This window comes from Dendrobium catenatum, unplaced genomic scaffold (assembly GCF_001605985.2).
Source record: "Dendrobium catenatum unplaced genomic scaffold, ASM160598v2 fragScaff_scaffold_414, whole genome shotgun sequence".
Lineage (NCBI taxonomy): Eukaryota > Viridiplantae > Streptophyta > Magnoliopsida > Asparagales > Orchidaceae > Dendrobium > Dendrobium catenatum.
Genome location: NW_021318876.1, coordinates 212,506 through 224,650, shown reverse-complemented (window position 1 = coordinate 224,650; position 12,145 = coordinate 212,506). Strand labels below are relative to the sequence as shown.

The following is a 12,145-nucleotide window of genomic DNA, read 5'->3' as shown; positions in this document are numbered from 1 at the left end:
TAGAAATCCAAGCTCCCAATGAGTCACCTCATTGTTTGAAGGCATTAGAAAGCATTTGAGCACAAAGAATGAAGAGATAAGGAGACAAGGGGCAACCTTGTCTAAAGCCACATTGTCCCTCTATCCGATTAGATAAACTACCATTTATTGAAATAGAGAAATTGGATTTTTGAATACAATTTAAAATCAGTTTAGCATAAAAATCTGGAAAACCAAAATAATACAAAGCGTTCACCAAGGTTAACCAACCCATAGAATCATAGGCTTGCTGCATATCAATTTTGAAGGAAACAAAACCTTTTGAAGATTTGGAATTCCTTAATTTATGCATCACTTCTTGGGCTATCAACACGTGGTCTGTAAGAGATCTTCCTTTGATAAAAGCTACTTTTTCATTTGTGATCAATTTAGAGATGAAAGGAGCCATTCTATTCATGAGGATTTTAGCCACCAATTTATAGACCAAATTGCATAAACTAATTGGTCTATAGTTAGAAGGAGTTAGCGGATTACTGATTTTTGGAATCAGAACTACTATCGTTTCCTTCCATTTAGGATCCATTTCGGAATTTTTTCAAAGAAATCCTTTAAGGCATTCCATAAGTCTAATTTGATAATCTCCCAATAAGCTTTAAAGAATGAAAAAGTGATACCATCATTACCTGGTGAGATATTATTACCACTTTGTTTGATAACAATTTCCATCTCTTCAATTGAGAAGGCTTTGCTTAAAGATCATCTATCATCCTCATCAAGGCAGCTCCAAGAAGAAGGCCAATTCTCTGGTATGTAGCTACGATATCTCCATTTCTCCTGAAAATGTTTTATAAAAACATTTTCAATAAGAGTTTGTTCCTCCACTACTTCTCCAACTTCATTCATAATCTCTGAAATAAAGTTCGAATTTCTTCTAGATGATGCAAAGGCTTGAAAGAATTTTAAATTTCGGTCACCCTCCACCATCCATGTATCAAGCTTGGCAAGAGTTGAATTGAGCTCTCCCACTTTAGATTTTAGCATGTAGCTTTCTTCTATAGAAAGATTTCCTTCATTTTGCCTCTTTCAGTTGGAGGTTTTCAATTTGAATTAGTAGTTCCTTTTTTAGAGAGAGTAAATTCTGCATTTTGGCTTTGCTCCAATAGTAAAGGGCCTTTAGAGATTTTTTTCATTTTACAATTTAAAATGTTGGCAGCATTTCCTCTATAATTCCTTTTCCAACCTTTGTTCACCACAGCCATTGAAGCTTTGTTTTGAGCCCAAACATCCTCAAACCTTACTATCCTCTTACTAGCTTGATGTACCATAAGGTTCAAGATGATCGGACAGTGATCTGAAGCTACACGTGCCAAGTGCCTTACAAAGAGGTGATTTGAGGCTGTCATAGCAGCTGAATTTATAAAACATTTTATCCAGTCTCTCAAGGATTCGGTCTGCTCCTTGCTTGTTGTTGCACCAAGTGAATTTTGGACCCACAAATCCAACTTCATGGAAGTCATTGTTAGCAAGAAAGGTCTTCATTTCCTTGGATTCAAGGGAAAGTTGGAATCTTTTCCCTCCCCTTTTATCATCACTTGAAAGGATGCAATTGAAATCACCTCCTATGACAATAGGAAGTTCCTTATCTGCAAAGAATTCCAGCCTTTCCCAAAGCCATCTCCTTCTATATACATCATTGCTACCATAGATTGAAGCAATCCTCATTGTACCTTTGTTGTGAACCTCCAAGTCCCCCACAATCAATTGTGACGAGGATTCTAATATTTGAAATGAAGCTACATTGACTTTCCATAACACAAGAATGCCTCCTGATAAGCCTTCTGACGGAACACAATAGAAGTTCCATTCGGTGTCAATAAGAAGATCCACTTCCTTTCTTTCAAAAGAAGTGATTTTGGTTTCCAACAAACCAATGAAAAAAACCCCAAAATCTTTGGCAATTTCCTTCATGTATAGAGAAGCTCTCCTTTTCCTAGCTCCTCTATAATTCCTAAAAGCTATGGATGAATTCATTGAATAAGAGGGGATGAAGTCCCCATCCTATCTTTGATAACTTTTTCAGCCCTCCTACTTCTAGGAGTTGAGTTGATAGGACCTAGTCCTTTAAGTTGTTTATTGCCTTTATTCTTAATAATAGAGGGACTTCCTTCCTTGTTAAAAAAGGAACTGCTTAAAAACTCACTCTTGCTGATGAGTTCTTCCTCTTTGTATTTTGAAGCTCCTCCCAGTTCTTCACATGATTTGTTTTCAACCAATTATGTTGGTAAGATTTCCCTTTCGTCACCCAGCTCATTTAATAAACTGAATTTGTTAGTAGAGATCAAAGAAGAGGTTTGAACATTCAAACTTTTAACAACCAAGTTCTCTGAAGAGGTTTCTGTATTCTGAATTTGAGATAACCCCTTACTGGAATCTTTATTGGCTTCCTCCATATGAGAAATCTGCACCTCCTCATTTGGAAATTTCACTGGTTCAACTTCCTTCCAGACCGGTTTCTTTTGTACAGCATCAACTTTTTCCCAGCAACTTGTATTTTATCCAGAGAACCTGGTTTTTTGAAGAAAGAACTTCTCTTCCTTCCATAATTAACTTGAAGCCAAGGACCATAGCCATTATTTTCATTATTTTTAGCTACATAGTTTGTAGCATTGCTGGGATTAGAATTGCCTTCAATAATCACCTTTGAAGATTCCCCTTCCTTTATAGAGCCAGTAGTGTCATTAGAAGAATTTTCTAAACAATTGTTCTTACTATGACCAATTCTCCCGCAGCAAAAACAGAAATCAGGGAGTCTCTCATATTCAAACTTTTAATAGAACTTGCCCGAACTACTTTCCACCCAAGCTTCTTTAGGTAAGGCAATGTCCAGATTGATTCAAACACATACCCTACAAAACTCCCTCCTTCCCCATTGAAAAAGATTACCATCAATCATGAGTGGATTCCCAATCATTGATGCAATTCTACATATGTTGATTTCATCCCAACATTGGAGTGGGAGATTAGGGAGCCTAATCCATATAGGGGCACACAACCCTTTTAAGGATGACGGGTCAAATTTAGGAGACCATTTATCCATACCAATGATCTTCCCATTAACAAACCAAGGCCCATTATTGAAGATAGCATCCATGGATTCTTTGTCGTATAATGAACAGATGATCCAGTCCATTCCTAACATTATTAAATGGAACTTCCCAAAAGGAGCCCATTGTCTTCTGAGTTCAGTACTAACCACTGGGAATGGTATTTTACTTCCGAAAACTTGATAACAATAGAATTTTGGAGCCTCCTTGAGTTTTCCAACACCTTGTCCTCATTTAGTTTAACAGAAAATCCATCTTCAGATCTGAAATCACCCAAGCTCAGATGAGCTACTTTAATGTGTTCCTTTCTGGTCCATGCATTTTGTTGTATATTTGGAAGAGATCTTTCAGAAATCTCATTGACGGCTTCCTTGCACGCACCCAATTCTCCGTTATTACATTCATGTACTTTATCAAAATCATTAGAATTTAATCCATGGGTACCATTGCCTTCAATAGCAATAATATCCGGAAAATCCATCCTTGCTTTATCCATAGCTTAAACCATCATATCATCTGCATCAATTTGATTTTCAGCAGCCTTTTGGAAAACAGTTTGTTTACCAGTGAAAGCAGACTTATCTTCAGTTGAAATAGAATTTGTAGATGAAGTAGCTACTACAAGCTCCCTGACACCAAGGAGATCTCTATTCTTCATATGCCCATTAGACAAATTCTCTTCCATCACACCTTTGCCTTTTCCTACAACTTATGTAGCTTTTTTAGGAGGCAAAACTAGACCTCCTTCATTGATCACTTATGGCGCTCCCGACGAAGCTTCGTTTTTTAACCTTGCAAAAAACTTGGAGGAATGTCACCAAAAGCCGGCGGGGAAGAGAAAAACGACCGCGTTGGACCATGATACATACATATGGAAGTGCGACGAACATCCACTTAACCACCGGAGATCGGTGGTCGGCGACCCTCCGTCGCCATTGCTTTCAAGGAACAGCCGCGAATTTGAAATTTGAAGGAACCCGCAGAAAATTCTTATTTTCTCTCAGAGCTTCTCTCTCTAACTCTCAGTCCTTTGATTCATGATATAAAAATGAGTTTACTTAGGGGCTGTTTGGTATGCAGAATTAGGAAGGTAAAGTAATATAATTACCCGCATTTATTAAATTAGGTTGTTTGGTTGATTTTGAGCAGAATAGAAGTAAATTTTTCGAAGCATTAGCTGTGTATTACAATAGGCCATTCGTGGGACATTGAAAACCGCTCAAATTGAGCGGGTTAGAAATTTTCTCAGAACGAAAGTTTGCCATGTATTACAATAGGCCGTTCGGACTCCCTCTCGCGAAACCGAAGACTTCTCTCCCAGCTCCCTCTATTCTCCGCCTCCTTCGTTGTTGATCGACTTCACTCCTATTACGGCATCCCTTTCCGATCGGAACGGATGATACGACACTTTGATTGGAGGCTAGACGAGAATTCGCTCACTCGGAAACCCTATTCGCACGCCTCTTTGCCACCTTCGTTGCTGGTCTGTTTTGCCCCGTCGACGACATTCCCTTCCTGATCGGAACGATAGTTAGAACATTTTTGTCGCAAGCTACATGGGAGCCCACACGCTGTGAAGGTAAGTTTCTACCTTCCGCGAGCTTCTTCTGCCAAATCCTGTAAAATCGCCGAACTACAGGACTTTGTAAACCCGGGATTTACTATAAAAATAGGAAGAAGGAGGCTCCAGCTTTACTGTAAACCAGGGATTTACTGTAAACTCAAGAGAAGATCTTTTTATTATATGTTTTATTGATTCCAGCATATGTGACCATGAATATGTGAGATTTTGCAATGGGAATCTAGTGACAATAGTTGCTTGTCGAAATGGTTTCTATCCAGCAGGGCAAAGGGCTCTAACTAGCCATTCTTTAGTGGGATTGTTGCTGCAGATCATCAGACCCTTCGATGGCGGGAGTGAAATATTTATTTTCTAACCTCTTACTTCATTGAATATTACTGCAAACGGCTTGGATTTAGTGAGAATTATGTGCACTTGCAGGCTTACAAGACTCTCATGAAAGCTTTTGTTGAGCACAATAAGGTGAATTTCTGCTGTTGCATATACTAATTGAAAGAGTATTCATGTTTAGAAAATTGCTTTTTTCCAATTTTTAATTTGTTTAGAAATATAGGCCTTGAAATTTTTCATTGAAATTATTATTGTGGGCTTTTACTGGTAAAATATACTAAGCTCAAAGAGGTCCATCTTGATAATTTTTTGAAGCTCACTTTCCTGTTATATACTTGAAAGGACTAGAGCATATGTATGGAAACTATGTTCCCCCATCCTTCCCTGAAATTGACAAGTTGAACTATTATTTGAATGATTTCGTTGTTTTGGTCTCAGAAGTATTTTCCAATAGAATAGCTGTTCCACTTTGTTGTATGACAACACATCTTATATTAATTTTCACATATAATTCGATACAAGTCCATCATTCCTTTAGGTGGAAAGTTTTTTTTTTTCCATTTGAAGTTTAGAATAAAATCTTTTGGTGACAATGGCCAGCACCTTTCCCTTGAAATAAAGTTTACATTATAAAGTGCATTATCTTCTTTACATTTCTAATTAGATTTGTATGATCAATGGCATTTTCCATTACTATTCCATTCAAAAAGAATTTGATTAGGGGAAAATGAATTCATCTGTGAATAACATAAGATTTTGTTCCAAAAGGAAAGCATGTAATTGTAACTAATGTTTTTCTTGTATATGTTGCATTAATCTGTTATGCATTTGTTTGAAGGTTGCTTATCATTATGAATTTATGTTTTTCTTTTTAAATCAGGAGTGGACATTTATGATTTCTCTTAAGTTTTCTCTCTTATCTTTTTCTTTGTTAAGAATATTAGGATATTAAATGTGCAAGAAAGGATTAAGAAAAAAGAGATTTGTTATAAAAATTGGTTTAAATTTAAAAATTCTGATAATTGGGAAAGATATAAAGAGGCTCGTAAGGAATTCAAGAAAGCAATATGCGATGCAAAGACCTTAGCTTTTAGTGATTTATATAATATATTAGATACTAAGGAGGGAGAAAGATATATGTATAAGTTAGCCAAACAAAGAGATAAAAGTAGTAAAGATTTAGTTAAAGTGAAGTGTATTAAGGATGAAGATCAAAAAATACTTTTCTTAGAAGATGATATTCAACAAAGGTGGATGAGATATTTTGCTAAACTTTTTAATGAAAATTGTGAAAATAAGATTGACTATAGCGACCTTAGGACCCTAAATGAAAATAAAGATTTCTGTTTTTATCGACGTATTAGTAAAATCGAAGTTAGAGAGGCTTTAAAAACAATGAAGGGTGGAAAAGCTGTTGGACCTGATGATATTCCAATAGAGGTGTGGAAATGCTTAGGAGATGAATGTATTTCTTGGCTTACTAAACTTTTTAATACTATTTTGAAGAATAAAAAGATGTCAGATGAGTGGAGAATGAGTGTGTTAATTCCTATTTTTAAGAATAAATGTGATGCACAAGATTGTGCGAATTATAGAGGAATTAAGTTAATGTGTCATACTTTAAAACTATGGGAGTGAGTTATGGAGCATAGGTTGCAGCGTAATACTAATGTTTCTCAAAATCAATTTGGATTCATGCCGGGTAGGTCGACTATGGGTGTCATACATTTATTAAGAGTTTGATGGAGAAATATAGAGAAAATAAGGAGGATCTACATATGATATTTAATGATTTAGAAAAAGCATATGATAAAGTTCCAAGATAAGCGCTATGGAGAGTTCTTGAAAAGAAAGGAGTTAATAATGCTTATATTCAAATCATTAAAGATATGTATGCAGGAGCGATTACTTGTGTTCAAACATAAGGCGGTTTGACCAAGTATTTCCCTATTTCGATTCGGTTACATCAAGGATCAGCCTCAAGCCCATATCTTTTTGCTTTAGTCATGGATGTTCTCACCAGACATTTGCAAGAGGATGTACCTTGGTGTTTGCCTTTTGCTGGTGATATTCTTCTTGTTGATAAGACTAGAGAGGGAGTTGAAAGTAAAATTGAATTATGGAGGTCAACATTAGAGACTAAAGGTTTTCGCTTGAGTAGATCTAAAACGGAATATATGGAACGTAATTTTAGTAGTAATAGACCTAGTGAGGGGATTGTTACTTTGGGCAATCAAGTCATTAATAAGAGTACACGTTTTAGACATCTTGGATCTATTGTTCAGAGTGATGGTGAAATAGATGGGGATATTATCAGCAGAATTCAAGTTGGATGGTTGAAATGGAGGAATGCATCGGGCTTATTGTGTGATATAAAAATACCCCTCAAACTTAAAGGAAAATTCTATAAGATGGTAGTGAGGCCTGCAATATTTTATGGAGCTGAATGTTGGCCATTAAAAGAAAAGCATAATATAAAGTTAAGTGTGGCAGAGATGAGGATGCTAAGGTGGATGAGTGACTTTACCCTTAGAAATAGGATACGAAATGAGCATATATGTGAAAAGGTTGGAGTAGCTCTAATAGAAGATAAGATTAGAGAGAGTCGCCTTATATGGTTTGGTCACATAAAACAGCGGCCTTCCAATGACCCGGTTAGGAGAGTAGAGATATCAGATTTGACTTATGTTAAGAAAGGTAGAGGCAGACCTAAAAAGACCTAGTTAGAAAATATTATGAATGACCTTTCTTTATTAGATTTAAACAAGAATTTGACCTTTAATAGAACACAATAAAGAAAAAGGATTTATGTAGCCGACCCCACGTAGTGGGATAAAAGCTTGATATTGTTGTTGTAAAATATTAGGATATTAGGTTTTTCCTGCCTCTTACTCATTCGAAGTGCTTTTTATTGTCAAAATTTTTTAAAACAAATAGCTCGAAAATAAATTAAAAGAAATATTGCAATTAGGAAATGGGATGGCCTTATCATATGCCAATTATCAAGTTAATTTTTTGAATTTTTTTTTTGTAAAAACATTACTTATAAAATAAAAAAATTTAAATTTTCAAATAATTTAAAATTAAAATTTCTCTATCATAAGTATATTTTCGTCTATTTCAACACACTGTTAAATTAATACACAGTAAAATTTTATATCTTATAATAAAAAAAAATTATAATCAAATCGTGTAATAAAAAAATACACTGATTTTATTTTATAACACCAAATAATACTAATTATTATAAATACACTTTTTTTATAAATACACTAGTTGTAATGCCAAAATAAATTATTATAAAAAAACTCTTTTACTTTACTCTGGATCTACCTAACCAGACAAGGGAAACAATTATCCTGTGTTTATTTTACAGACAACCAAACAGTCTCAAAGTATTTGCAATGCATTACATTTATTTTACATTACATTTACTTTACACTGCATTTTCTCTTCAGGCAACCAAACAACCTCTTAATAAAAAGTAAACATAATAGAATCGCCAAAGGAGCTTTTCTCAAGCACATTAATTAAAAAAACCAATTTACAACAGTCATACCATATCAGTTGTATACATAAAAGAACGCTAAAAAAAATTTTAAACGAAAATGACTTTTATAGGAGAATGATTAAGAGCAAATATAATTGTCATGTCATATTCGTAATGTTAAGAAGGAACGTCAGAATCTACTTTAATAAATTGCAGATTAAAGTATTTTATCAAACAATCATTATTCGTACACACTTTAAATAAAGATGTTCACAAAATTTTCAATTATTTTTGTTTAACAACAATGTCAAACATAATCCCAAGAAAGAAAAGTGAGATCCTTTTTTTTTCCTCTAGTGTATAATGATCATAACACTCTGCAAGCAAAAAAATTAGCAAAAAAGTGGTGCAGTCAACTTGCAATGCAAATGAAATAATAATACAGTTGACACTCAGATGCATCATCTTCTAGTATATCCCAATTTCATTTCAAGAGTTTCACCAGACATTTCACATAATTTTTAAGCACGCAGCTCAAATCTATATGACTAAGGAGCCGGTTTTGAATCATTGCCCAGAGAGTACATTAGAACTCATTCACAGGAGCGCCAAGTCTACCAATAGTATCATAAGAATCAGTTGATGACAGAATTACTATTCAGAAAAAGAAGATAAATTTCTTTCATAGGGGCATTCCAGATAATTACATCAATGCAAATGAATGTAATTACCTTAATTGTACTTCTCAGGTTTCAGAACACCAATGTACGTCAGGTTCCTGTAAAGCTCGGCAAGGTCCAGGCCATATCCCACCACAAACTCGTCAGGGCACTGCAAAAATTTGAAGGAATGGGGGATTATTGATATTCAAAAAGAGAACTGTATTATAATATGCGAGGTAAAAATAATATATATTTTTTGATGGATCATTTTGCATTTCATTGCAAATTCAAGAACTAAAGCAAGAAGATGGATTTAGAAGGACAGTCATGAGTTTCCTTAAGCTTTTGCTGATTCGCTTGGGGTGAGAGGTGAAAGTTGTTGGCTTTGTGATGGCCAGCTATGTGATGATGTAGAGAAGAGTTTTGTGTTACGCCGGCCCATCCTGGGCCGGCTGGACCGGTCCACCCGGTCACCCTGGACCGTCATCGCTACGGAGGCGGAAGACAGAGAAGGGGGGGGGGGGATAGGGGTGGGCCACTTGAAGGTTAATTCAAGGTTAAGGAAGGGAAAATATTTGAATGAAGGGGTTGTTTTAGGCATTTTGTATTAATCCTTTGTCTTTATTGGTGTTTTTGGGAGGGATTTGAGATCATCTTGGATTTGATCATTTTTGGAGATTAGGGTATTTAGTTCTTGGTCTCAAGGTACGGCTAGAGATTGTGAGAGTTTTTCCTTCCTCTCGAATCGAAGGAAAGGTTGTAATCTTGCTCAGTGCTTTTCATCTCTTGATTAAGATATAATATGTATTGCTTTGTTTCTCTTACTTTCTCCTCGTTTCTCTCCGATCCATGTTTTTTTGGCTGTTTTCCCCCTGTGTGGACAGCAATTTTCATCCGAGAGTCTTACTTGGTTATTGGGTGTAAACACTTGGAAATCGCAAGTGTTTCTATTCAAATGGTATCTCAGAGGCGCCGATTGTCCGGGACTTGCCGAGCCGCTGAAATTCTGAAATTTCAGCAAATCGTCCGTCTCCGGAAAAAGTTTTTGTGGATCCGTTAAAAGAAAGATGGCCGAGAAGATATGGTGGAAGTTTTACAAAAGGCGAGTTTGGTCAACTGGAAAGACGATCCTGGAAGGGGAAAGTTCTTGGACGATCTTACCAAAATGAGAGGTTTGGAAGGGAGGTTCGCTTGGCGATGATAGAAATGATTGAAGAATTATGTGGAGATGATAAACCCATCCACGACACATCATCGGAAGTGAGAGAGACCACTGCTGTCCATGGCGTAGGGAGGAAAGTCCGATACCTCCCATATCCGCGGAGGGCAGGAATCCGGAGTTTGAGATGTCTTGAAGGTGCATGAACGACATGCCACCTCTAGAGGCGCCACTCTCTAGAGAGGAGATGAGCATGGGGAATTGACGCCAGAGGTGCCTTGATTTTGCAGCGGAGGTGCTGATTTCAGCGTCGGTGTTGATTTTGAGGCAGGGAGATGGGGGGAATATGAAGGTAGGCAGGATTTTGGGAGAGAGGAGAACGCACAGAATATCAGCGTCGAGGTGCTGAGTTTCAGTGTCGAGGTGCTGATTTGAAAGGGGCAAGAGGAGATTATGATGAGAATTCGTCTTACCACCGTGGAGGGAGGATCGGCGACACTTGGGAGTTTCCTCATCTTCGGGAATGGGGAGGTTAAGGAGATTCCGGGTAACGGAAGGGCATCCGAGGTGAGAAAGGTTGAGATGCCCATCTCGAGGGGGAAGATGGCCATGGTTGGATCTACAAGGTGGACGCGTTATTTGCTGTCAACGGGTGACAGATATGAGAAGCTGACAGGCGGCAGGATTGTGGTCGGAGAGGGAAGGCGTTTGGCGGTGGTATCATGGCAAAATGAGAGAGCTATCAGGGACTGGAGAGAGTTCAAGGATTGTTTATTAGATACGTCTTCCGAGCCGATGGGCGAGGAGACTTCTATGACAATTCTTTGTCTCTGGACTCAAGGGGGGACCGTGGCTGACTTACGGGACAGATTTCGAGTACTTGGCTAGCCGTCTGGATCACATCTCTGAATCGGCCCTGGAGAGGGAATGTCATGAGGGCGCTTAAAACCGGAGATAAGAACAGTGTCAAAGAAAAGAGTGCTGGACGGCAGGAACTTGGGCAAGCCATGGAGCTTTGCCACAACTGATCGGATACGAGATCAGAAGAAGATTCAGAAAGAGGTGCGAGCCAACTACTCAGGAGGATCATACAAAATACTAATGCTTTGTAATTTTACCGCTCAAAAGGGGAAGCCGCAGGGAAACAGAGGAGGTGGCAAGGAGAAAGTCGGTGGAGGAGAAATGGGGGACAGATTCAAAAGACTGACCGACACAAAGAGATGCAGGAAAAAGAAGCAAACGGGTTGCTCGCTCAGATGTGATGAGAGTTACATATGCCGGGGCACAAGTGCAAGGAATCGATCTTTTCAAGGTTCTCCTCGTATTGTGAATGATGAGGACGACGAAGAGAGAGGTGAAATGACCCCGAGGTGGATGGATGAGAACACTGCATCTGGATGAGCAGCAGTCTTCTGAACTCCTGTATGGGATTCACTCGAGTCATCACTGATGAAGGTGAAAGGAGAGATCGCTGACCGGAGGCTGGTTTGGTGTTGTTGTAGTGGGCAACCCTAATTTCCAATTTCCACCTCAAGATAGTGGAGTCGCTTAGGGATGGAGCTTAGTGGACACCAGGGTGGCTATGGGGTATGATGGGACGCACGGGGAAGGGGAAATGGGTAGAGGAATCTGTTAGAGAGGTGGTGCTAGAAGATTCAGGGGATCCAGGTAAACGGACGAGCTTCCTTCCCTAGAACTGGGAGAGCAACGAGATGTCATCCCTAGAGGGATGAAGTGGCTGCCGTAACTTTGGGAGAGACGAAGAATTTGGGCGCGAAGTCTTGGAGGGATGGAATTGGTAATAGGGGGGAGAAGGAGGATGTACAGGGAAGATGCTGG

At 38.0% G+C, this 12,145-nt stretch overlaps 2 protein-coding genes across 2 annotated transcripts in view; both read right to left on the bottom strand.

The window, feature by feature from the left end:
• Positions 1–1,287: 1,287 nt before the first annotated feature.
• LOC114579474 lies at positions 1,288–1,947 on the bottom strand. The gene has a single exon (XM_028694180.1). The coding sequence runs from the start codon at positions 1,945–1,947 to the stop codon at positions 1,288–1,290; it is 660 nt and encodes a 219-aa protein (XP_028550013.1).
• Positions 1,948–8,746: 6,799 nt separating this feature from the next.
• Positions 8,747–12,145, bottom strand: part of LOC110115876 (hypoxanthine-guanine phosphoribosyltransferase) — a 36,199-nt gene continuing 32,800 nt past the window's right edge. The window contains exons 3-4 of the mRNA XM_028694190.1: positions 9,217–9,316; positions 8,747–9,099 (exon numbers count right to left, since the gene is read on the bottom strand). Of these exons, the coding sequence (XP_028550023.1) occupies positions 9,218–9,316 (99 nt within the window). The 3' untranslated portion in view covers positions 8,747–9,099; position 9,217. The remainder of the gene's footprint in view (positions 9,100–9,216; positions 9,317–12,145) is intronic.

Bases quoted from the DNA above. Each gene is read 5' to 3' on its own strand.
- LOC114579474 (XM_028694180.1), bottom strand. From the start codon at position 1,947: ATGAAGGAAATTGCCAAAGATTTTGGGGTTTTTTTCATTGGTTTGTTG.